The 27,468-nt window shown below is 38.4% G+C and overlaps 1 protein-coding gene across 4 annotated transcripts in view; it reads left to right on the top strand.

The window, feature by feature from the left end:
• CDK6 (cyclin dependent kinase 6) overlaps nt 1–27,468 on the top strand; it is a 260,707-nt gene that overhangs the window by 45,535 nt on the left and 187,704 nt on the right. For all 4 annotated transcript variants that reach the window (XM_047850934.1, XM_047850938.1, XM_047850937.1 and 1 more), the window contains exon 3: nt 25,025–25,160. In XM_047850934.1, the coding sequence (XP_047706890.1) occupies nt 25,025–25,160 (136 nt within the window). The remainder of the gene's footprint in view (nt 1–25,024; nt 25,161–27,468) is intronic.

Raw genomic sequence — 27,468 nt, 5'->3', positions numbered from 1 at the left:
TTTTCGCGGATGGTTTTCTTGTGAATATCTAAAGAATAATGTATCTATTTGAGGGGAAAATGTTCTACTCTTACCAACTCAGTTTTCCTTTAAGAAACTGATATTCTAATTCTGAAAGGGAAATACACTGTATATCTGAAAAACAAAGAAAAGAGAAGTGAAATATCAAAGAAGGAGGTCGGAAACAATAGAAATACAATAAACAAACCGTATTTACACATTTAGCCACTTGTCAAGTATAATTATCTCTCAAGTTACTCTGTGAGGGTGATTCGAAAGACTAACCAGAGACAGTATAAACTATCGGGTTTGTTGTCATTTTAGCCTGTCAGACCAAGTCAGTAAAAACTGTGCCCTCCTAGAACGATTTGTTAGCTACTCATTTCTCTGTTAGTTAAAGGGGGATATGTAACCACTTTTGCTTCTTGGTTTTACTTTGAACAAAGAAGTATAAGCCAAGAGGGCAGTGATTAAATATCTACATGTCTATAACTTTTTGGAGGTTGTAAGAGTATGTTCGTTCCTGAGGTTCTATTTTTCAAAACTATTGTTCATTACCCAACAAGATGGGAATATTCGAAGTGATATTCTGTTAACAGCCAGGAAGCAACTAGTCAGTGACATTAGCAGAAATGTGCTTATCAGGCTAATACCGAGATCTAACCTTTGTATCTGCTCCTTGCATACACATAATGTAAAAATGTATAAAATTCTGACATTAAGAAAAACTAGTTACGTTAACGTACCACGGGTAGTTGTGCTTAGAGAATTGGGCGCCATCACAGACGGGCTTATTGGTGTGTCAAGATTGAGGGTTGGAAGAAACAGAGAAATCAACTGTCTGCTGGAGCACAACTTAGTTATCTTCTGTTGCTTTGTTGGGGCTCTGAATCCAGATTGGGGTAGGGCTTATCTAGGATGTGATTGAAGATGTAAAGTTGTTTGTTTCAGGAAGCTCTCTTTTTGTAGTTCCTTGGAAATTTCTCAAAATGTTGGAAGAGTGAAACATGTTGTCATGTTAAAACATTTGGTGACTAGTTTTGGCCTAAGTGTACTTTTGTACTGGCAAGATACATGGGGGATTTAGGCTTTACTCTGATAGCTAAATGAACTCAAATATATGCTGAATGCAAATTGCTTTGATGGCGATTGGATCACACATTCATAGATTCTGTACTTTGTTTTTCCTTTCATGAGCAAGACCTTCCTTGGAGTTAAGGGTAGAGTTAAGTTAAAGAGTAGCAAATTATTTCCCTCTTTGGAAATAGGCAAAATCACCCTCTGATAATAAAATATTTCTTTAACATGTCAAAATAGTTACCAAGGAAAGAAAGCATGAGTGGGGAAATGGGGATAACTCATTTAGTGGCTTGCTGTTTAGGAAATGAAATATGTTTAATAAAAGTGCAATTGCCTTATACTGTGTGACTTGAAAATAATGAGACAAAGAAAAAAATGAAAAGCACCATACTAGAACTTATATGACCAAATAAATCTTATCCCACGGGATGCAGTCCGGTTTTCTAGCTCTCCTCTAATTGAGCAAAACATTTTCAGACTCTTTCGGAATTGTCTTGAGAACCGTTTCATGAGCCAAACCCTAAAATCAACATCTTTACTTTATTATCACACCTCTTTTTGGACCCAAAAGAATATTACTCAGCCTGATCCCCCACTTAATTTATCAGAATTGGCTCAGGCTATTTCCAAAAATACAGTGTGCTCTTTTATAGGACAATTGAATATTTGTATTCATTTATTTCTTCATTCGGTGATGGAGGCCTAGTGCCTCCAGTGCATCAAGTATGTTGTGGTAAGGTATAGGGGTCTAGCTCTGGGGGCAGCAGGGAGACCAGTGAGGATCACAGAAGATGCGCACCGCTGAGCAGTCTTTGCAGATGAGCAGGAGGTCACCGAATGGACAGGGAAGAGAAGAGCTTTCTAGACAGAGGTATCCGCGTGTGTTGAGGCATGGAGCAAACGCCACGCGCATTTCAGGAACTGCACGTGTTTCAGGATGGATAGAATCTACTTAAAAGATGAGAACAGATTGGTAATAAGGGGCGAGATTGTGAGGATCCTAGTAAGCCATGGAATGGAGGATACAGTGGTTAAGAGTGAAGGTTCTCTCTCTCTTTTTTTTAATGTTTATTTATTTTTGAGAGAGACAGAGAGAGTGTGTGTGTATGAATGGGGAAGGGGCAGAGAGAGAGGGGGACAGAGAATCCAAAGCGGGCTCTGTGCTGACATCAGACAGTGCGATGCCAGGCTCAAACTCATGAACTGCAAGATCATGACCTGAGCTGAAGTCGGGCGCTTAACCAGCTGAGCCACCCAGGCACCCCAAGAGTGAGGGTTCTCTTGCCTGACTATCTGAGTTCAAATTCTGGCTCCTTCATTTATAAGTGTTGTGACACTGGGTGATCTCCGAATCTTCCAGCCTTAGTTCTTTTCATCTGTAAAAGAGATGATGATGCCTACATTATAGGGTTAAGAGGTTTAAATACATAGATGCAGATAAAGTTCTCAGTACCATGCCTGGCACAGGGTAAGCGCTCAATAAACATTAGGTGTTTGTACTGCTACTTTGTCCTGTTGGCAAGAAACAATAATGGAAGTATTTTAAAAAACAAAATATATGTATACTTTATTGCCTTGTGTAGCATTGACCACTCCTCTCTTCTTGAAACAGTCTCTTTCCTTGTTTTTTCTTTTCTTTTTTTAAAATTTTTTATTTTTTTATTTTACAGAGAGAGAGAGAGAGAGAAAAGAGCGAGGGCAGAGCGATAGAGACAATCCCAAGTATGCTCCAAGTTCAGTGTGGAGCCCGATGTGGGGCTCGATCCCATGACCCTGAGATCGTGACCTGAGTCTGACATTCAGCTGACTGAGCCACTCAGGCGCCCCTGCTTTTTCTTTTTCAAATAGCTTTTTGACACATAATTGACATGTTGTAAAGTTTACCCATTTGAAGTGGGTGATTAAAAGATTTTAGTGTATTCGCAGGGTTGTGTAACCATCACCATAATCTAATTTTAGAATGTTTTCATTCCCCCTTATAGAAACTCCACCCCCGTTAGCAGTCAGTCCCCATTTTCCTCCACCCCCTGCTACTTAACTGCTCACCCTAAGCAACCTCCAGTCTACTTTCTGTTTTTATCGATTTGCCGATTCTAGCCATTTCATATGAATGGAATCTATTCAATATGTAGTCTTTTATGACTGGCTTCTTTCACTTAGTGTAATGTTTTCAAGAGTCATCCACATTGCAGTGTATATCAGTCCTTCATTCTTTTTTTGTGGCTGAATGATATACTACTGTATCTACATGACATTTTATTTATTCGTTCATCAGCTGGTAGACATTGGGTTGTTTCCACTTGTTGGCTATTATGAATAATGGAGCTGTGAACATTCCTGGTCAAGTGTATGTGTGGACATAAGTTTTCATTTCTCCTAGGTGTATATCAAGAAGTAAAATTGCTGGATCGTACAGTAACTCTATACCTAACAGTTGGAGGAACTACCCAACTGTTTTCTAGAGTGGCCACACCTAATTACATCCCTACCATAACAATATATGAAGGTTCCACTTTTTCTGCATTTTTGCAAATATTTGTTATTTATTGCCTTTTTAATTTTAGCGGTCTTGGTGTATATGAAGTGGTATCTCATGGTTTTGCTTTACATTTCTCTAGTGACTAATGATGTGAACATCTCCTGTGTTTATTGGCCCTTATTATATCTTTAGAGAAATGTCTATTCAAATCCTTTGCCTGTTTTTATTTTACTTTATTTACTTTATTTTATTTTATTTTCAGCTTTATTGAGGTGTATTTGACAACCTCTGCCCATTTTTAAATTAGGTTGTCTTTTTATTATTATTTTATTGTTGATTACTGATTAGTATAATAATATTATTTATATATATTTATATATTCTGGCTGCAAGTCTCTTATCAGATATATGATTTAAAGACAGTTTGTCCCATTCTTTGGGTTGTCTTTTCATTTTATTTTTATAAAATTTATTTTACTTATTTTGAGAGAGAGAGAGCACACAAAAGCAGGGGTGTGAGAGAAAGGGAGAGAGGGAGAGAGAATCCCAACCAGGCCCCGCACCGCCCACACACAGCTCAATGTGGGGCTCAGACTCACGAACCTCGAGACCATGACCTGAGCTGAAATCAAGAGCTGGAGGCCCAACCGAGGGAGCCACTCAGGTGCCCCTGTCTTTTCATTTTCTTGATTAAGTCCTTCATAGCACAAATGGCTTTAATTTTGATGAATCCAATTTACTTATTTTTTCTTCTATTGTTTGTGCTTTTGGTGTCATATCTAAGGTATCATTGCTCAACCCAAAGTCCTGAAGATATTCTCTTATGTTGTTTTTTTAAAGAGTTTTAGCCCTGCAGTTTGATTTGTGATCCATTTTGAGTTAATTTTTATTTATGTTGTGAGGTAAGGGTCCAACTTTAGTGTTTTGTGTGTCAATATCCAGATATTCTGGCATCATTCATTGAAAAGTCTGGCCTTTCCCCATTGAATGGTCTTGTCAAACTTGTTGACAATCAGTTGAGGATAAATACGAGAGTTAATTTCTGGACCGTCAAGTCTATTCTGTTGATCTGTATATTTATCTTTATGCCAGTACCACACTGTCTTGAGTATTAAAGCGTATAGTAAGTTTTAAAATCAAGAAGTCCCCCATCTTTTTCTTTTTCACGATTATTTTGGCTGTTTGGGCCGCTTGCATTTCTGTGTGGATTTCGGGATGATTTTGTCAATTTCTGCTAAAAGCCTGGGGTTTTGCTATGGATTGCATTGAAGCTATCGATCAGTTTTGGGAGTACTGCTTCGTAACAGTTTCAAGGCCCTCTCATCTATGAATACGGATGTCTTTCCATTTTTGTAGATCTTCTTTAATATCTTTTAACATTGTTTTGTAGTTTTTAGCGTACAATGAACTTTTTTTCTTAAGTTTGTTCCGAAGTATTTTGTTGTTTTTGATGCTACTGTAAGTGGAACTATTTCCTTAATTCCCTTGTTTTTTGTGATGTAATTTTGTCAGCTGTTTTCTTGCCCATCTGATTCATTCAGGGATGCTGTTCTTGTTGCATGTTATAGCCCCTAAGATTCTGTCTCCTCTTTATGCTGATAATTTTTCAAAATATTACTTGACCTGTGTCCAGAACTCCAACTATGTGTTTACAGTTGTTCACTGGACATTACCACCTGAGTGTCACAAACATCCAGTTCATCTCTTCTGGAATGAACTCATTAATTACTCCTCATATCTTCTGTTTTTTTCTTCTACTGTTTGGAAATAATACCACTATCTACCCTGTTGCCTAAACCAGCACTCTGAAAATCATTCTAATCTTCTTCCCTTCTTTCAACTTGAACATCCTGGTTGATCAACAAATCCTTTGGATTCTACTCCTAGATATTACTATGGGAGTATAAATTGGTGCAATCTTCTGTAAAACCATTTGAATCCAGAGCTTTTTAAAAATATATATTTTTTGATTCAGGAAAATATTTAACTTTTGATTTTTTGCAATGTCACTTACAGGATTTTATCATAGGGTAATGAGCCAACATTATAAGAATAGGGTAATGGTTTAATAAATTATGTAAATTTAGTGCATCTTAAAAATGGTTTTATCATATATGTACACATATATAGAGACTTGTGAAAGCGTTTGATACATTGTCAAATTTTTAAATTGCAAAATATTTATGTAAATTATGATCCTCTTTTTGTTTTTTGTTTTTTGTTTTTTTTTAAAGAAAGGGAATTTTTATTTTTAACTTTTTAAGAGTGAGAGAGCACGAGCAGAGGAGGGGCAGAGGGAGAGGAAGAGAGAGAATCTTAAGCAGGCTCCATGCCAAGCGCAGAGCCCAACACGGGACTCGATCTAACAACCATAAAATCATGACCTGAGCTGAAATCAAGAGTCGGACGCTTAACTGACTGAGCCACCCGGGCACCCCTATGATTCTCTTTTGGTTTAACAAAATAGAAGATAAGTTCCAAGAGAGCAGGGATCTTGTCTGATTGACATTGATACCCCCCGAAGAGTGTAGGAGCTCAGTAAATATCTGTTGGTTGTACTGGTCTCTCTCTTTACTGTTCCACTTGCTTTAATATATCTGTATTTCTTACCTAGGCTCTTACAAACACTTTGAACTTGGTTTCCTCACCTCCAGTTTTATTCCCCTATAGTCCAACCTCTCTTCTGCAGTCAGAATGGTATTTCCAGGTGGTAAATCTGGCCATAGCCTTGACTACTGGGTCATCATTTGATTCTTCCCAGTGCTCATCAGATAATTTACAGACTTCTTAGCCTGGATTACCAACCCCTCTGTAATTTCACTTCTGTGTACTTTTCCAGCTCTTCTCTTGCCATTTTCCAAGATAATCATCAAGTCATGCCAAACTATCCACAGTTCCCCAAATATGAATTTTCCTGCATACCTACATACCTTTGGACATGCTGTTCCTTCTGCCCAGACCATGCCAAACTTCCTTGGTTTATCTGGCAAATTCCAGATCATCCTTAGAGATTCTGCTCCCCAGCCATTTACCCTCTAGGCACATTTGAGTGCCTCCTCTACAGGGTTTCCATAATTCTGGAACTCTTTTTTTTTTTAATTTTATTTTATTAGTTTTCTTTATTTTTGACAGGCAGAGAGAGACAGAGTGCATGTGGGGGAGGGGCAGAGAGAGAGGAGACACAGAATCGGAAGCAGGCTCCAGTCTCTGAGCTGTCAGCACAGAGCCCAATATGGGGCCCGAACTCACAAACCATGAGATCATGACCTGAGCCAAAGTCGGACGCTCAACCAACTGAACCACCCAGGCGCCCCCATAATTCTGGAACTCTTTTATAACCCTTAATATATATGAGATAGACATCTCTTTAGGGCTAGAGAGTTAGTGAGGGCAGGGACTATATTCTCCTCTGCCTTCAACTCATCATCTTACTGCTGAACGGACTTCTGCTATATCTCCATTTCAGGGCTTCCCAGCTTTGGTCTGAGGCCTGGTACTAATTTTCTATCATCTGTGATAAAATTAGAAAAATAAGGGCCCTGTGGTAAATTTTTCAGAAAGCGAAATCTGTTTACATTTTGGGTGTTAAAATGTGCTTTTTCTAATGAAATGATGTTGATAGTGGATGGTAGGGTATATTTAGGTCTTTAGTTGACAACATTCTGTCAGAGCCCAAAATTTGTTGGAAATTTTACAGTTCCCTGAAAACCAAAGGTCTGGGAACACTGCTGTATCTCATGGGGTGGCACCAAGTCCCCAAAGTCAAAAGCCTATGAGTCATCCTTGGCTTCTCCTCCTTCCTCATCCTTCCACCCCCGCCACATTCAGACACTTAGCAAGTCCTGCCAATTCAACCTCCTAAATATTTCTGGAATCTGTACTCTCCTCTCCGTCCTTGCTGCCAATTCCTTAGGACAGGCCCTCTTTATTTTCCCTGTACAACTGCAGCAGTCTCCTGACTGGTGTTCTTGCCACTGTTCCCCTCTTCTCCATGCTCATCAGAATGAGCTACTTAAAAATCAAAAGTAGATATCCATTTACTATGGGATTAGATTTCCTTATGGCATACAAGATTTTCCGCCAGTGGGATTTCTTGCTGTCCTTTGTTCACGCTTTCTCCTGGTTTTGAATGCCCTTTCTTTACCACATTCTTGGGTAACTCCTGTCTAAGTTGAATTGTCACTTCCTCCACAAACACTTTCCTACAAGTCTGAGTTAGGTGCCCCTCTTTATTGCTCTTCAAGTCCCTTGTATGTATCTCTACCTCAGCATTTCCAGATTAGTCGATAATTCATCTTTTTATATCTGCATTCCCGCTAGACTCTGAACAGCTTTAAAAAATGTATTTTATCCCTAGATCTTTCTGTACCTAGCACCCAGTACAAAGGTAGAAAATAACAAATATTGAATAAATGTTTGTTGGCTGCATGCATTTGTTTGGTATTATGATCATATGTACACTGTGAAAGGTTTATTGGCCAGAGTGAGGGCTGAGTACAAGAAATCTCTACGAGGCAGAGAACAGGATCCCTCCATAGACATTTAGGCAAGAGTGATGAGTACTTGAACTCAGGAAGTAGCAGTGGATAGAGAAGTATTTAGGTGGTGCAGTTGCTGGTTGATTAAATGTAAAGGGTCAGGAAAGAACCTAAAATTACTTGAAGGTTTCTGGGATTAGGAAATTGGTTGGATGGTGGTGTGATTCACCAAGGGGGGTGAGCCCTGTTCTAGACACTTTGAAATTGAGATGTTCAGAATATTGGTTGAAGTTGTCCAAAAGGTGACTGGGTATGGGGTTTGGGGAGAGAACTGTTTTGGAGAGACAGATTATAGATTCTGCAGCCTTTCTTTAGAGTTATATGAAGTCTTTTTTAAAATTTTTTTAAAAATGTTTATTTATTTTTGAGACAGACAGAGCATGAGCGGGGGAGGGGCAGAGAGAGAGGGAGACACAGAATCCAAAGCAGCTCCAGGCTCTGAGCTGTCAGCACAGAGCCTGACGCGGGGCTCGAACTCACAGACCATGAGATCATGACCTGAGCTGAAGTCGGACGCTCAACCGACTGAGCCACCCAGGCGCCCCAAGAGTTATATGAAGTCTTGACCATGAAGGAGATAATTATCATTTGTTGTTGCACAGGTGGTTGGTGGTACATTGGGTGGGAAGAGACAAGATCATGAGATTCTAGATACTGAAGGTACAGATCAAAGAGGAGAAAAAAAGCATATGAAGGTTCTAATTGAAATCCTGGTTGTTTCTTACAGTTCTATCACTCTGGACAAAATTACTGTTTATCTCAGCTTCTTCGTCTGTAAAATGAGAATAATAGTACCCACTTAATAGAGATATTGAAAGAATTCAGTGAGTTTGCATGTGTAAAGTCCCACGCTTTACTCTAGGGGCTCATAAATGATAGGTCAGAGAGGGGATTCAAGAAAATATTTCTCAGATCATGAAGATAGTTTGAAAACAAAGCATTTCTTAGTGGTGACATTGGGAATTACAATTAACATCTTAAACTTGAAACAGTCTAGTTTGAAATAATACTAACTTAGCTTTTATAGTATTGAAAGCTTTTTTCCTGTACAGCTCTATCCCCTTTCATGCTATGATTGTTATGCACTTCATCTTTATATATTGTATGGCCATTATCATAGATTTATAATTGTTGCCATATGCATTTGTCTTTTCAATCATATTAGGAAAAAAAAAGTTCCAAACCAAACTACAATATTACTGGTTTTCTTTATGTTTATGTGTGTAGTTAATTACCCTTGCCAGTGTTCTTATTTGATTCATGTGGCTTTGAGTTACTCTCTTGTGCCCTTTCATTTCAACCTGATGGACTCCCTGTAGCATTTCTTCTAGGGCAGGTCTCCTGGCCACATACTCCTGCAGCTTTTGTTTAGCTGAGCATGCCTGGAGTTTACCTTCATCTTTGAAGCATAGTTTCTCTGGATATAGAATTCTCGTTTAACAGTTTTTTCCTTCAGCACTTTACATTTGTCATCCACTGCCTTCTGCCCTCCAGTGTTTGGATGAGACATGGGCTATTAATCCTACTGAGTTTCCTTTGTAGGTGGTGAGTAGCTTATCTCTTCCTGCTTTCCAGATTCCTTTTTTGCTTTTTGAAAGTTCGATTTGTACTGTCTCAGTATGGATTGCCTTGCCTCATGTTTATGTGCCTAGAAAGCACTCAAATAAAGGATCATAATAATAATGCTGAATTAAATTATTGTCATTTCATAATAACAATAATGATCATGAATTATCCATCAGTAGAACACAATCAGTATAGTGTGCTTAAAAAGTAGGGGCGCCTGGGGCACCTGGGTGGCTCAGTCGGTTAAGCGGCCGACTTCAGCTCAGGTCACGATCTCATGGTCTGTGAGTTCGAGCCCCGCGTCAGGTTCTGGGCTGATGGCTCAGAGCCTGGAGCCTGCTTCCGATTCTGTGTCTCCCTCTCTCTCTGCCCCTCCCCCGTTCATGCTCTGTCTCTCTCTGTCTCAAAAATAAATAAACGTTAAAAAAAAAATTTTTTTTTAAAAAAGTAGGGGCGCCTGGATGGCTTGGTCGGTTAAGCGTCTGACTTCGGCTCAGGTCATGAGCTCATGGTCCGTGAGTTCAAGCCCTGCGTCGGGCTCTGTGCTGACAGCTCAGAGCCTGGAGCCTGTTTCAGATTCTGTGTCTCCCTCTCTCTCTGCCCCTCCCCTGTTCATGCTCTGTCTCTCTCTGTCTCAAAAATAAATAAACGTTAAAAAAAAAAAATTAAAAAGTCAAGAAAATATTCAGTGCATGCTATAGAGAATTCCATTAAAAACTTTAATTAAAAAAATTTTTTTTAAGTTTATTTACTTATTTTGAGAGATAGTAAGTATGTGCACAAGCGGGAGAGGGGCAGAGCAGAGAGACAGAATCCCAAGCAGTCTCCATGCCATCAGCACAGAGCCTGATGCGGGGCTTGAACTCAAGAACTGTGAGATCATGACCTGAGCCTAGACCAAGAGTTGGACACTGAACCACTTAACCGACTGTGCCACCCAGGCGCCGCAAAACTTTAGTTTTTAAAAGTAGTGTGAGGGCTTGAGATGGGTAGGAATCAGGTATCGAAAATATTCACTTATGTGGAACACCCAGTCACCTGATAGAATCCCAGTATGAGTTGTTCTTACGGTTCTTTGCAAAAGAAAAATTCTTCTTCGGGGGACATGTAGTTGCAGCTACACTTCCACATTCTTATCTCCTTTAGTTGTTTTTTTTTAAATTTTTTTGAACATTTATTTATTTTTTGAGAGACAGAGACAGAGCATGAGCAGGGGAGGGGCAGAGAGAGAGGGAGACACAGAATCTGAAAAAGGCTCCAGGCTCTGAGCTGTCTGCACAGAGCCCGACGCAGGGCTGGAACCCACAAACCATGAGATCATGACCTGAGCCCAAGTCTGACGCTCAACTGACAGAGCCACCCAGGCGCCCGTATTTTTTTTTTAAGCTTTTTTTGTTAAGTTTATTTGTTTTGAGAGAGACAAAGAGAGTGAAAGTGGGGAGGGGAGAAAGAGAGAGAGAGCGAGAATCCCAAGCAGGCTGCATGCAGTCAGTGCATATACTCTTTTGAAACCTGCATTTTCTTTCATTAATATATTATGAATATCTTGCTTTCAGTGCCATGAAATATTCACCTTATTATGTGAAATATTCCTAGAACAAAGATCAAACTCTAAAATAAAACTATGTAGGCATACTACATCATAACTTAGTATTCTACATTTTTTTTTTTAAAGTTTTTTTTTTTTTTTTCAACGTTTATTTATTTTTGGGACAGAGAGAGACAGAGCATGAACGGGGGAGAGGCAGAGAGAGAGGGAGACACAGAATCGGAAACAGGCTCCAGGCTCTGAGCCATCAGCCCAGAGCCCGACGCGGGGCTCGAACTCCTGGACCGCGAGATCGTGACCTGGCTGAAGTCGGATGCTTAACCGACTGCGCCACCCAGGCGCCCCTACATTTTTACATGTGAACAAAACAGCCTAATTTCAGATGCCTGAGTTTGGCAGTTGATAGAGATAACAGTTCTTTCAACTTTTCCAACTATGTTCTGTTTTTCTTATCTTTTAATATAGTTTCCTGATGGTGTTCTTAAAATATATTTATAGAACCTTTCTAAATTCTTAACACAGTAGTTCTTGGAAATTTTGCTTGAATAGATCTAATTTTAAAAGGTAAGATGTTGGATGTTAATTTTTATAATGACTTTTAAAAAACATGTGTTCGCTATTGTGGTTGCTTATACTTTATTATATTAGAAAGGGCACAGAATTGTTATTCATGAGACCCAGGTATCTTATTTCTTTAGTTAGTTTTGCCATTCTGCATTCTGTTGACCTGTGTCTCCTTATCTATAAGATAAAAGTACAAAGCCAGATAATCTCTAAAGCTCCCCATACTTTCAAAATTCCATAATTCTACCTTGTCTTGTATGGCAAACATTAAAGTAACTTGAAGAATTCGTGAGCTGTCATTGTTTCTCTTATATTTCATGGTAATCCTGTTATTTTTGACCTGACAATTAGCCAGGCATCAGAAAGGTAATTTTATTTTTCCCACATTCTTTACAGAGTTACTCCATATTGGAGAAAGATTAAAATCACATACCTTCAGTGAAGCAGTAATGCATACACATTTTTTTTCCTAGAACAAAAAGACCGTAAGTTGTTAACATACTTAATTTTTAAAACTGCGGTTTCAGGATTGAGGATTGGGATTTTCTCAGTAACTCAGGAGCAGATTGAAGAAAAGTATATGAGTGATGGAAGGAAGAAAACTTAAATGAGAAAAGAAGCTTTTATAATTCTTGTTTTTGAAATGGGGATTTTTTTTTCTTATTAAAAACTGTTTAAGTTCTCATTATAGAAAGTCTAGGTAGGCAAATAACAGAAAAAGCAATTCTGTAATCTTATCACCAAGAGATAACACTGTTAGCATCTTGATTCATCTTTTTTATTTTATTTTATTTTGAGAGATTGAGAGAGAGGGAATCCCAAGCAGGCTCCGCACTGTCATTACGGAGCCGGATGTGAGGCTTAAACTCACGAACCAGGAGATCATGACCTGAGCCAAAATCAAGAGTTAGACGCTTAACCGACTGAGCCTCCCAGGTGCCATTCTTGATTTATCTTTATACCATTTTGTTTATATATATGGAATCATGCTGTGCATACTCTTTTGAAACCTGCATTTTCTTTTAATAATATATTATGAATGCCTTTCCATGTTCAATAAATATGGATTTGAATCCTCTATCAATTTGTGTATCTGTTTCTCCAGAAGGTTTTTTTTTTTAATTTGTTTGTTTGTTTTACCAATTTGTACTCCCACAGTGATGTGGGTCCATTTCACAAACACTCACAGACGCTATTCCATTTTATCTTATAAAAATTTGTTACCCAATTTGAGGGGCTTAAACAGTATATCGCTAATGTTTTCATTTATGTTTCTTTAAGTTATTACCATAGTTTAACATTTTCTCATATGTTTACAGTCATTTATGTTTCCTTAAAAGGAACTAACTTCAGTAGTTGTTTTATTAGATAAGAACCTAATCCTAAGTACCTGAATTAGTGCTGGGATAAATTTACTCACCTCATAAGGATGTGATTATGAAAGATTTTTGGCTTACGGTGTAGGTAAAGTTTGGTTAGTTTTCTTCTAAGACCCAGCAGACAGTCTTCAGCACAGACAGCTGCCTAGTTTTGGCTGATTCGTCGTTTTTCCTCAAGAGAGGCCCAAAGCTGGAGAACAGGGCTTTTACAGGTCAGAAATGGAGACAGAACTGAATGTTGAAAGTTTTCCAGAATCCAGCACTCTTTCTGACTCAAGCCAGAGCTGTTGACTTTGCTTTCAAAAATATCATTTAACTCTTATATTTTTGAGATCAGAATATCTTTTTCAAGCCCTGTGGGGTGAACTGAAGTGTGTCATTTTTCTAACTAGTTAAGGGGAAGAAGTAAGGGGGCCTAGGGAGGATCAGTAGTCTTCAGCTTTATTTTTTCTGTGAATTTTCTGAACATTTTTTTTTCAGCCCAGCATGTAAAGCATATACTGCTATATCCAAGTTTACCAGAGACATTTGTGGATTGGCATTACCACGGCTCCTGCCAGCCAGTGTGTCTCCTTTGCCGTGGAGAGGTCTCTGACCCAAATGCTGCCCTACATACAGAGGCAGGATTGGTTAGGAAATCAGACTCTGGAAGCAGATAGCCTGACTTCGGATCCTGTCTCCACCACTTACTGTAGTGTGCTTTAGGCAAAGTACTAAACCTCTCTCTGGCTATTTCTTTTCTCCTTTTGTTTTTAAGCAATTTTATTGAGATATACTTTACATACCATCAAATTTATCTGTATAAACAATTCGGTGGTTTTTAGTGTATTTACTGAGTTGTGCAACCATCACCATGATCTAATTTTAGACCATTTTATCACCTTAAAAAGAAACCCAGTACCCATTAGTGGTCATTTTCTATTCCTTTCCACCTCTCCCTGCCCTACCAACTTCCAGCCCCAGGCAGCCACTAATCTACTTGCTGTCCCTATGGATCTGCCTACTCAAGATTTATCCATATCACACCATGTATCTCTACTTCATTCCTTTTTATTATCAAATAATATTCCATTACATGGATATACCACATTCTGTTTATCCATTCATTAGTTGATGGACACTTCCGTTGTTTCTACTTTAGCTATTATGGATGATGCTGCCATGAACATTTGTTTATATACATTTGTTTCTTTATTCATAAAATGAGCACCATTTCATAGAGTTGTTGTGAAGACTAAAGAATTCTAAATACATAGAATTACACAGTAGATAGGGAGCAAACTAACAGTGTTAAGGAATAAATGCAACTTATTAGTGTGTGTCCTCATTTACCACCAGTTACAAGATGTGGCTTACTCAGAGTGCCATGCTTTATTTCCTAGTGATGTCTCTGAGGATCCCCTCTTTTCTTTTACTGCTGACTTTTCCCTGAGTTACAATTCTGAAAACTTTAGTTCATTCAGTAAACATTATTAAACACCTGCTGTGTGTTAGATGCGGTACTGGGTACCATTCTGGGTGTCATGGAGAATTAAAAGAACAGGATAAACACAAGTGTGGAGAGGCACACAGTTTAAGCCTGTTTTTAGTTTGTAGTCTGCAACCTCTGACCTCCCAGTAGTGTTTAAGACTTGGGGGCCCCTGAAGCCCACCTTCACACCAAATGCCACAGTTTTTGAGGTCTCTTAATCCATTCTCTCTTGTCAGGTCCTTATTTTGACCAGCATATCTATCTATGTATGTCAGGTGGCTGATTGAAGCCAAGCGGTACGTAAGAAAAAGGCTAAAAGTGAGGTAATTGAGTCTTGGGGGAGACCTCAACAGGTAAAAGTGTAGGATCTCATTCCTGCACTATAGCTGGGGTTGCTGAATGGGGTTTATTCTAATCAATATGTAGTAGTCCCTGATTTTCTCAATTTGCACCGGCAAATTTCTATTTCTATTTCTTCTTTCTATGGAGTTGAGTTTATGGTTTTTTGAACTTACAAAACAACTATTTTGTATTGGAACTGGACTAAGCAGAAGTATCAGCTCAGTATTGTCTAGCTACCCCTGTTTTCTCTCTCTTGATTCTGGGTAGATTGACTCGCATGGTGACTTAAAATATACTTATCGAATATTTGCCTCTGCTACCATTCTCTGCCCTCTAAGAGAACAGATATGTTTTTATGATTTCCTCATTTGTTTTAGCGCTAAAGTAGCGTTTCCTTTTTCCCATAATAGCATATAGTTGGCATAACAGAGTGATGCTGCTACCTCATTCTCTCTGCCTTTCATTGAGACAAAATGCATTAACAGTTTAAAGAATGGTTGGATAAGAAGTGCTTGCTGTAGGACTGACTGTGAAAGAAGTTTAAATTCTATTGTTTAATGTCCATTTCAGGAATTCATCTTGAATATGAACACAGTAGTATACAGGCACCCCATATTCCCATTAGGACATCCAGAAAGCTTATTTGGGGCCTAGCTAATAGTATACCAATTTTGTGCTGTCATGTGCTATCATGGTAGTAGTGTGTTTCCATATATACAGGTTTTACTGTTTGCTCTGTTTTAAATATTTACTGTAGTGCAAGTCATATCTTGTAAACTTGCCCAATTTGGGGGATTCCCATTTAGCTTGTAAAACATTTTCTGATTAATGCATGCAAAGATATTAACTCAGATCCAGATGGCCACACATATATAGATAGACGCTGAAACCAGATTAGTAGAAACTCTGAGGATGAACAGGAAGATGATGAACCACAAAACTTTCTTATGAATACACTTTATGCTGTAAAGAATCAAGTGATTTCATAAATAAAAGAGGTTGACTTTGCATTCACTTGTCAGGTTATGGTAGCTTTAAACTTAACAACATGAACACAAAGAGATTTCCCTGCTTTAGAATTACAATTTGACATTTCAGTTGACCCTTGAATAACACGGGTTTGAATGCGCACACCCACTTGTATGCAGATTTTTTTCTGATATGGTACTGTAAATGTATCTTCTCTTCCTTATGATTTTTTAAATTACATTTTCTTTAGCTTACTTTATTTTAAAAATACAGTATGTAATACATATAACATAGAAAATATGTGTTAATCAGCTGTTTGTGTTCTCAGTGAGGCCTCCGGTGAACAGTAGACTATTGGAAGTTAAGTTTTGGGGGAATCAAAAGTTACACATGGATTTTTGACTGCAGGGAGGTCAGCACGCCTAAAAACTCTGCATTGTGCAAGGGTCCACTTTACTGTGCATGTCCCCTTTTCAGCAATAGGTGGTGGGGTTGCTTAATTGAGGGTTCCAGGAGAACATATCTCTGAGCATTGGATTCAGCCTTTAAATTAAACTTTGTGTTATTTTTAAATACTTCTCCTTGCCTCCTCATTTCCTCTTACCCCACTGAGTCCTTTCCTGTTCTAGGTTACATATTCCTATTTGCGATGAACTTATCCCTGTGTCTTCTGCCTTTCTCTGCTTTTTCTCCACAAAATGTTTCTGTAGTCAGACCAGGAGCCTCAAATGGGAATCCTGAAAGGAAGTCGCATGGTTCCTTGGGAGAGATGAACTAGTCTGTTCTGGGGCTGCCCAGTGCAGCCCAGTGGACATGCTCATGGAGGGACCATTTAAGGTAAATTTTCTCCCAGCAAGTCAGGACTGGTGCAGTCACCTAGAGGAAACTACTATTGTTTATATGCTTGACCTTAATTCATTTTGTCTAATATATAAGACATATTTGAGGTCAGATGTTGATGTTTCAGAATCATTTAACCCTTCTAAGATATGTATAAATGTCTTAAGGCTGTTTTTGTTTTCTGTTGTTGTTGTGTTTTTTTGTTTCTTTGTTTTTTGCTAGTAATAAAAGCCCAGCCCAATGTTACTAACATAACTAATAAATCCAAAGGTATATCAGGCACAGGTATGGCCAGTACTTAACCAAAGTCTCTTGCCTGTCATTTCTCTGCTCTGGCTCTTTTCCCTGCTGGCTGCATCCTATGGTATGCTCACTAAAGTGGTGGCAATGACAGCCATCGGCAGCTGCGGGCTTATATGTTGCCAGTTTGGTAATCTCAGATAAAGAGAGTTGTACCCTCCCAGAAGTTACAGTTAAAGTCCTGGGACTGATTCACACAGTCCTGTCCATCCCTGAATCAATCATTATCACTCTCTTTGTCCAGGGTAGGTTTACATGCCATGCTGCACTCATCCCCCCAAAACCATATTGCCTGAGTAGGAGTGGTTCCTCAAAAAAATGAGGATATGGTTTATAGAAGAGGTAATAGGTGTTGGAAAGGCAGACATCACAGATGTCTACTGTAATAGCATGTAGAAAGAATTTGCTTTGATGTGATATATAAAGTTTCATGTTATATTTATAGAATTTATTTGGAATTAATACACAGCCATATGTCATTACTTATGATTTTATATGTCAGTCTTCTCTCCCCTGGCTAGATAGTAAGGCTCTTACAGACAGTACCCATCTTAGATGTTTTGTAGTCTCTAAAACTTAGTACCGCACCTGCACGTGGTAGGTACTCATAAATGTTTATGGATGCTGCTGAAATGGCAAGCTCCTTCTGGAAGCATGCTGATTATTGTTGGTGGCAAATACCTCTGGAGTTAAACCATTCAGTGTTGGTTTAGAACAAGTGCACACACAGTCCATATTTAATGAGCAAAAGGAGAACACCCTGGCAAGGATCCAGTAGTGTAGGGCAAGTGGGATGCGTGAACATAAATTGGGTCCATGCAAGAAGCTATAGGCACAGAGTGTGCTTCATGGACAATAGAGAAAAGGAGATAAAAAAGAATACTTCTCAATTCCAAAGACTGGCTGCAGTTCAAAAAAATTTTGTTTAGGGCCCTTAGGCAGCTGTGCCAGACATCTCTCAGCTCTTGAACTATTTGATGTCCAAACATTCAAGAGTATTAAAAAAAAAAGTGACAGGAAAAAAAAATCCTCCTAGAACTTCCTGTGACAGGTCAAAGTTTAATCACAGCAAATAATGCAGATTTCCCTTTTATTATAACCACAACAGAAAGGCAGGGCTTGTGTTTACAAAGCATGTTGTTTGGGAGACCTTTGTAAATTGTAATCTTTGGAAATCCCAAACCTATTGGATGTAATCCCATCCATTAGATGAAGGCAACTTGCCTATGCAGTAGATCCAGAATAGCAAGTTAAATGGAAAACATGAACAGGAAGCAGTCATTAAGAATTACAATGGGTAGGATGCAGAGTTAATTCACGGAGATATTTTGTTATGAGATAATTACATCACTAGGACAGCTGGAAGGCTGAGAGCTGTGCTGGGACCGCAGTGCTTGCTCTCTGCCCTGCAGCTGAGGGGTCAGGACAATAGAGACTGGGAGAGAACTTACTTTATGGGATAGTTAGGGGCTTTGGCTGACTTAATTGTGAAATGGTAATGACCTATCTGCCTTTTTTGGATTGCCTTTTGCATAGCTAAACTGGATTCAAAAATTTAGTAAATGCCGAGAACCACTTTTCACTTCTACTTTTTGAATATTCGCTTGGATCACATTAAGCACAGCTCTAATGGATACATATTGAATGGTAGTTTTCATTTCCTCTAAAAGTCATCTGAGATATTTTGCTCATATTCAGCACAGTGTGAATATATTTCTCTTATGGAACTACAGCGTGTAATAGTTGAAATGGTATTTTTGTCAGTTTACTGAATAGCAAAAAAAAAAAAAAGTTCTAGAAAGTCTTAAGATGTTGGTCAACACAAGAAATCATACAGTTGAAGTTATTTTCCAGTGTTTATGTTCAAATGTTCAGACCTGTCTGGCTCTTTTGTTTTGCAAGTGTAGGGGTTATAGGCAGTCCGGCCACATTCCTCATTGATTTATATAAATATATTACAGATTGTTAACCTCCTGCCAAATACCAGGGATTTCAGTTCTTGTTTAGCTCAGTTGCTTTATGTGAGACTTATTTGTTATATTAAAACATCTATGTTCTCTTTATTGCCCACCACAGTGACTATTATTTATTTGATTTGGGGTAATTCCAGAGGGAGTCATTGTAGACAAAAAAGCATCATAAATATTATGTTCTAAAATTCCTAAGATGAATACAGGCTTTTCCTGCTATTTGGAAGTAGACTGTTCCTATGAAACCTTCTGTAGGCTGAAGTGGTGTAAAGTGAAGAAGCAATTACCATTAATTTATGTGGAAAGTTTTTTGAGTGTTCCCAGACCCAAAAAATAACCTCTCCTCGGCTTTTCTGATACTGTGGGACACATCTTGCTCATGGGTGCACAGAATAAATTGAGAAAAAGCACAGATGCTCTCAGAAACAATTCAAAGCTATGGTGGCTTGATGCCTAGAGGCTGAGTATAGTTGTGAGGACAGAGGTTGGGGGTGCCACCTCTCACTGTTTGGGGTGCATGCTGTCTCTGTAAAGGCTCACTACAAAACAAATATTGAATGCTATTTTCACTTTTCTTCACTTTTATTGAATGCTATCTTCACTTTTTCCTAAAAGTGAAAATCCTCAGGGCGCCTGGGTGGCTCAGTCGGTTATGCATCCGACTTTGGCTCAGGTCATGATCTCACGGTTTGTGAGCTCAAGCCCCACTTCAGGTGAGCTGGAGCCCCAATCCAGGCTCTGCACTCTCTCTCTCTCTCTCTCTCTCTCTCTCTCTCTCTGCACCTGGTGGGATTCTTTTTCTCCCACTCTCTCTCTCTCTGCCTCTTGCTCACTCCTGCTCTCTCTGTCTCTCTCATAAATACATACATACATACATACATACATACATTTTAAAAGTATTTTTAAAAAAGAAGAAATTGGGGCGCCTGGGTGGCGCAGTCGGTTAAGCGTCCGACTTCAGCCAGGTCACGATCTCGCGGTCCGTGAGTTCGAGCCCCGCGTCAGGCTCTGGGCTGATGGCTCGGAGCCTGGAGCCTGCTTCCGATTCTGTGTCTCCCTCTCTCTCTGCCCCTCCCGCGTTCATGCTCTGTCTCTCTCTGTCCCAAAAATAAATAAATGTTGAAAAAAAAAAATTAAAAAAAAAAAAAAAAAAAAAAAAAAAAAAAAAGAAGAAATTGCTGAAAGCAGCAGGAGGATAAAAGAAAAGGGTAGCAGCACTGCCCAAACAGGAGGTTGTTCAAGAAGAGGAGGAGACAATACATGAAGACAGTGAGTGAGGTATTGAGTTGGTATCTGAGGTTTCAGAAGAGGAAATTCTTCAGGTCCAGTTCCTGATTTACCTGAAGGAATTACAGTGGTATATACAATTCCCGAAAAGTAAGGAGATTCTGTACCTGAGGTGACTGTGGGAGATTCTGGTGAAAGCTTGGAAGACCTCTTGGCCAAGATGAAGAATTTGTAGATAATGGACTGACCTGTGTTCTTCCTGAGTTTAAGCCTATACAACATTAATACATACTCTTTACAAAATTGTTATACTTTTTGAAGATACTATGTTACTTGTTGCTTTCTCCTTTCAACTAAATCAGTAACTTTTGTCACTTTCTCCCTTCGACTAAATTAGTTACTCTCCTAAAACCCATGTTTCATTCTAGTTAAGAAAAATGTGAAAACTTAGCCACTGAAATGTTTTGGCCTCTTGGGAGGGGTGGGAAGTAAGGACCAATTTGATGCTATATTTCTTTTCTTTCCAGTAATTCTGCGTGGTCTGTTTCCTGAGGCCATGGACAGTAAGTAGTATGTGGTTCTCAAATATAGGGGAAAAGGACAGGAGGTACAACCTGTTGATTAGAGCTAGCAGGCATCTACTCATTGTATTTAGAATCATGCTCTATAAGAAAACTATCCACTACCATTGACTTGGCCAACAGTGAAAATTTATAGTACTAACCTGCAAAATAAAAATATCCTCTCAAATGTTACCTGATGAAATATAAGCTGAAATGTAGCCATTAGAAAATTTTGTAAACCGTGAATTATATATTCAAAACAAGACAAAGGCAAATAAAAGGAAGCTTTCTTCATGGGTAAACAGATAAAGGTACTTTCCGAAGTACAAATTATTCTATTTCTGCACTGACCAAGGAAAAGAAATAATTGCATCTGTGGAAAAATGTATCTGGAGTCACTGTACTTTATTGAAGCACAAAGAATAAATTTAGGCTAAGATCATCTAGATTATACCCATTATATGGGCTACCTTCTGAATACTGCATTTTAATTTGATTCTCTAGATAATTAGATAGTTGTATTTGGGGCATAAAAGAGGCCTAAATTTCCCCAGCAATGACTGGCATATATTTATTCACTGGAAGGGTATCATTTACCCTGATCATGACCATTACATTATAAATTGATAAACTGGTTGTCTCTGAAGTTGCATACAAATAATAAAAGCTTGGAGAGCCTTGGTTACATAAATTCCCCGTGGTTTGGAAACCAATAAAAGATATGCATATGTAACCATTATCAGTAGGATGTTAACGTGCTATGCTAATCTTGTATTTTGATGATTTTTTGCTTTGAAGATACAAATGTCTGAATTGTATCTCTAGAGAAGGGGTGCCTAGGTGGCTCAGTTGGTTGAATGCTTCTGACTCTTTTCTTTTTTTATTTTAAATGTATTTATTTTGAGAGAGAGGTGCAGAGAGAGGAGAGAGAAAATCCCAAGCAGGTTCCACACTATAAGCACAGAGCCTGATCCTGTGCTCAAACTCACAAACCGCAAGGTCATGACCTGAGCCGAAGTCAAGAGTGGGATACAACAGACTGAGCCACCCGGGCACCCCTGAGTGTTCTGCTCAGGTCACGATCCCAGGGTTGTGGCATCAAGCTCCACATTGGGCTCTGTGCTGATGCTGGAGCCTACTTGGAATTCTCTCTCTCCCTCTGCCCCTCTACCTTGCCCTCTAAAGAAAGAAAGAGAGAGAGGGAGAGAGAGAGAAAAAGAAAGAAAGGAGGAAGGAAGGAAGGAAGGAAAGAAGGAAGGAAGAAAGAAAGAAAGAAAGAAAGAAAGAAAGAAAGAAAAAGAGAAAGAAACTCTAGGGAAGAAATGTTAGTACAAAATGAAAAATGCGATCTCCACTTATAAAATAAGGTTCTAAAAGTTGATTTCAGAAAGTGCCCCCACCCAAAAAATAATAGCACCTTAAGAAATAAAAAGAATTATCTCCTTGAACCAGCATGAGCTTTCTTACCTAACACCATTCTTTACCTAGTCGAGAATACATTAAGAAGATACATTAAAATTTATACAAGAATGGTAAACACTATGTAGTGTCACATGTGTCTCTTTAACATTCCACATTTTACCAATTGCCAATTAAAATTAGTGCCTTTTCTCCATGGCTTATGATTTACAGCAGTTGGCAGTGGCTTCCATGATTTCACCTTTGCCTAGCTTTCTTTCACATGTGGAGTCCCAATCACTGCAGGTGCCATCAGTGAGTCTTTATATCTTGAAGAGAGTGATACAACATTGAGGAAAATAAGTTGGGTGGGTTAGATGTTATTCTTGAATTGTGTCATACGAAGAGTGTTTGAAAACATGGTTTCAGTAAAATGAAGCAACATAACATACTGCCGCGGCTGTTAGGTAACTAACAACGGTTTGGAAGCGGGTGATCTTTGGTTCAGCAGTGTTTTATGATCGTTTTATTCTCCAGTTATGTCCCTGTCAATTACAGATTATAAGCACAGTAAGAACTGGACTTACTAAGATCAGTGTTGACCTGAGGCAGTGATAAACAATGTATTTTTTTTCATGAAGGAAATGTATTCATTATAGTGGAAAGCATTTTTAAAGTGATGTTTAAGGAGCACAGCTATAGTGGTGCAGTTCCCATGTTTGTGTTTGAATTTAGTACATCACTGTGGTTTTATTGTATTACAAAAATAGAAGCAGGGGTGCCTGGGTGGCTCAGTCAGTTGAGCGTCCGACTCTTGATCTTAGCTCAAGTCATGATTACAGTTCATGAGATTGAGCCCCAAATTGGGCTCTGCACTGACAGGGCTGAGCCTGCTTGGGACTCTCTTTGCGCCACCCCCTCCCTCCCCTCCCCCCGGTCAGGAGCTCGTTCTCTCTCTATCTCTCTCTCTCTCTCTCTCTCTCTCTCTCAAAATAAATAAGTAAGCATTTTTTTAAAAAGAAAAAAAAATAGAAAACATATAGAAAGAAGCTTCTTTTTCTTCTTCAAAAGGAAGGAAAAAGTAAAGCTGGAAAAGTATGTGGGATTAATGGAGAGAAGATGTTCAAAGGAACCTATGAATAAATGGTAGTTGCCTCACATTACCAAACGGAAAGGGTTGTTTTGATAAACTTCCCAGGTGTCGGATTCATGCATGATAGCAAGTATATTGGTCATAGTATGACACTCATATGATTAATGGCCTTATCTTTAATAAATTTATTAGGAGTTTTTACTTAATCAAAATAATTTTTTAGAATAAGTCACATCAGTGACTTTAAGAAGACTTTAGAATTTCAAGAAAACAAAAAAATCACGTGTAGAAGTAGGTGACTAAAACTTAGAAATCAGAATACTTAAAAGTAGATAAATGTGAGAAGAAATTCAGTTGATCTTAACTGATTTTAGTGGAGTCGTAGAACTCATCCCAAATTGCGTATAATTAAAAAGTAGTGCAGATCTGGCTGTGAAATAAGTGTGGTTGGTGATGGTTGTGTTCATCCCACCAGATTCAACTTCATTATAGTGTTCTTTAGTTTATTTTAAAGTTTAGTTTATATTCACAGAGAAGTACCAAATATTGTGAAGGACCTGTTCAGCCCAGAAATGCAGTAGGGTGGCATGCATTAAAAATTCAAGAGGTAGGATGCAAAGTAGATAATTGAGAGTCAACCCAGCATTTTAGTAATGGGTTATATGCACATTTATAGTTAGTTTCTTTGAAGGGCGTGTTTATACCGTCTTTAAAAGTGAGAAGACTATGTATAGCATTTTGTTAGCCTTTTCTTAGTATTTATATTACATTCTTGTCAAATTTACAGCTTGTTTACAGGTGGTTTGTTTAATTATTCAAGCATTTGGTGAGCATCTCATGTGTCGGATAGTGTGTTATGCGTGGTTGAAAGTAAAGAAAAATTTGTCCCTGGGCTTAAAAATGCTTTTGACTACCAAGGACTTTGCTTTTAAAACTTAAATTTTAAATTAGTTGTAGAATTTTATGAAAGATACCAGATTTGCCCATCCAGACTTAATTATGTTTGTTCATCTGTATCATTTAATGATGATGTAGTTTACTAATGCTGTTTAAAATACCTCCTCTCTCCAAAAAAAAAAAAACAAAAGTTAAAATTTCAGTTTTGATTAGTGTGATATTTGAAATTTTTAAACCAAGGATTTATGCCCTTTCCAGGGAAATGATTTGATTCCCCAGGATGAGAAGGCTCTCTTAGAAATAAACCATATTTCATCATCCTTATTTTCACAGGCATGATTGTAACACCTTAAATTCCAGGAAAATCTTCATCGCAGAGTGCAACATCTCCAAAGAATACTTAATCTGTCTCTTTAATAATTCTTGAACTGTGAGCTAAGAAGAACCATATTTTTCCTAGGCTGCAGTTTTTTAAACTATCTCTATTGGCAAGTACTACGTAAGGTCTTAACTAAGGAAACTCTCCAGGCAGACATTCCTATGCTCTAGTCATGTTGTTTTCTCTTTGCCGCTGTGGATTTTGTCATCACTTAATGAAGTGTTTCTCTCCTAAATTTCATATTTCAATTAAAGTATCAGATCCCATTAGGCATCCTTACATATTATCTGAAGAAATGATAAACGCTGCCCCCCGCCCCCCCCCCCGCCTTTTTTTTTAAACCTGTTGTGCGATTGAGTTGCAGAATATGTTACTTCTTTGCTTATTGCTACCTACTTAATATCTTTCTTTTTTCTTTTAGGTTGTTTGATGTATGCACAGTGTCACGAACAGACAGAGAAACCAAACTAACATTAGTGTTTGAACATGTTGATCAAGACCTGACCACTTATTTGGATAAAGTCCCGGAGCCTGGAGTGCCCACTGAAACCATAAAGGTACCAAGAATCATCTGTCTGTTTGATTAAATAGTCACACTATTATAGCCTATTAAGCAGTCATATTCCTTCCATATGAAAATTGCCAGGAGGGCACCCAACTGGCTCAGTCAGTAGAGAATATGACTCTTGATCTTGGAGTAGTGAGTTCAAAGCCCACATTGAGCGTCAAGCTTACTTTTAAAAAATGCCAGGGGCGCCTGGGTGGCTTGGTCGGTTAAGCGTCCGACTTTGGCTCAGGTCATGATCTCACGGTCTGTGAGTTCGAGCCCCACGTTGGGGCTCTGTGCTGACAGCTCAGAGCCTGGAGCCTGTTTCAGATTCTGTCTCTCTCTGCCCCTCCCCTCTTCATGCTCTGTCTCTCTCTGTCTCAAAAATAAATAAACGTTAAAAAAAAATTGCCAGAATTAGAGCTTTTGGAACTCAATATATAGTTAAATATATCAACCAAGATGTTCATATAATGAGATATATTCTAATTCATTATTTTTAGGGTTCTGTGAAAAAACTGTTTTAGTTTTCATACATATTAAAATTATTGAAAAATATTTAAATATACATTATCTGGCCATAACCTTAGAAGGTATAGTGTTGTAAATGTAGCTCAGTCTTTTTCTGATGATTCACAGACTCTGAGGAATGTAATTTGAAACTTCACACATGAGCACATTGCATATTATAATTGTATACTGACTCCATGATGTAACTTATACTATGTAAATCTGAAATACTGGCTTTTAGGCCTTCCTTTCTCCATTTTTCTTTCTCATTTATAAAATGTTTATAGGAAGCCTAAGTGCCAAGTATTGTCCTAAACCCTTGGGATTTAGGAATGATTTAAGACTCCTTACAGGTCAGCAGGCTACATGTGCTGTATTGACCAGACGTCCTTTCTTCCTTTAAGTCTAATGGAAAAACCTACTTAGAAAGTTTTGTTGGTCATACTTCTGTTCTGCCTAATGGAACTTTCCAGTAGATCTTTTAGATCTATGCACATCGTGTGCAGGTCTTCATGAAAGACCCTTCTGTTTATGTGAGTTAGGTGACTTCACTAAACAGACTCTTTACCTAATCATTCATTGTTGAGAAATGAATTCTGGAATTCAGCATTGTTTTAGATAGTAGGGAATAGCTGGAAATAGTTTCTCTTGTGTTTCAGTAATAGCCAGTTGGTGTTGTCAGATACTGACACATTTATAACTTTGACATATTGAATGATTTATTTCTTTGGTTTTAGATTGATAAAGAGTTTATGTTCCCATCTGCCTTTCATAAAAGAATATAATGCTCAGTAGTGCTCTCATTTCTTCCTGAGCAGTTTCAAGGACTTAAAGGCCCTTTAAATGCAGGTGTCCCTACTTATCTGTTCTTGGTCCTCTTCTCCTCCATACATGCACCCCTCTTTCCTCTGGACTTCTATTCCAGTTTTGTGGCTTCAGCTCTCTCCTTTGTAAGTTTGTCTAAAACCCCATGTTTAGCATGCAGGGCGTAGCCCCTTTTCATGGACGATATGTTCTGCCAAAATAGACTCTTAGTGTGGTTCATCATTTCCTACCTGTGTGGTCCTCCTGCTCAGTGCCATTTCTTTACTCCCCATCAATAACCATGTGCTTAAGTATCTGGCTCACCCCAGATAGCGTTTGTCCAACTTTCACAGGTGGATGTAACCTTATTTGTCAAACAGCACTAGTTCTACACATTTCCTCTTCTTTGTTATATTTTCTACCTTTAATTGTATTTGTATCCATATTTTAACTATTCATTCATCTTTGTATCCTGACAGTCCCTACACAATGATTTATACACATAAGTACTCAATAAATAAGACACATTGACAACCTTTCTTTAGATGTGATTATTTCAAAATTATTTTTAAGTGACTTCCAACAGCTTAAACTTATACTGTCAAAATAACCATCAGCTTCTTCTGATGCAGTTAGTTCTAAGTTCAAAATTAGTTTGAAGGGGGAGTCAATTTTTTTAAGCAGCAAAACAAGATAACCATATATGTATATATTATATCATACATTACCACCTGCATAGGTGATTTGAGCTTCACATTAAATCCTCCTGGCATTAGAGGAGGATTTCCACTAAGTGGAACTGTTTGCTACAGTATCATGTAGTTAAAGTGGTTGATAAACCAGACTGATGCGCTAAACTATGGTTTGATCAGGTAGGAGTAGAAACAAAGTGGGTTAGGGGGAATTATTATTTTTTTTAATGTTTATTTATTTTTGAGAGAGAGCAGGTGGGGGAGGGGCAGAGAGAGAGAGGAGGACAGAGAATCTGAAGTGGGCTCTGTGCT

This window comes from Prionailurus viverrinus, chromosome A2, assembly GCF_022837055.1.
Source record: "Prionailurus viverrinus isolate Anna chromosome A2, UM_Priviv_1.0, whole genome shotgun sequence".
Taxonomy (NCBI): Eukaryota; Metazoa; Chordata; class Mammalia; order Carnivora; family Felidae; genus Prionailurus; species Prionailurus viverrinus.
This window is presented reverse-complemented; position numbering and strand designations above follow the sequence as displayed.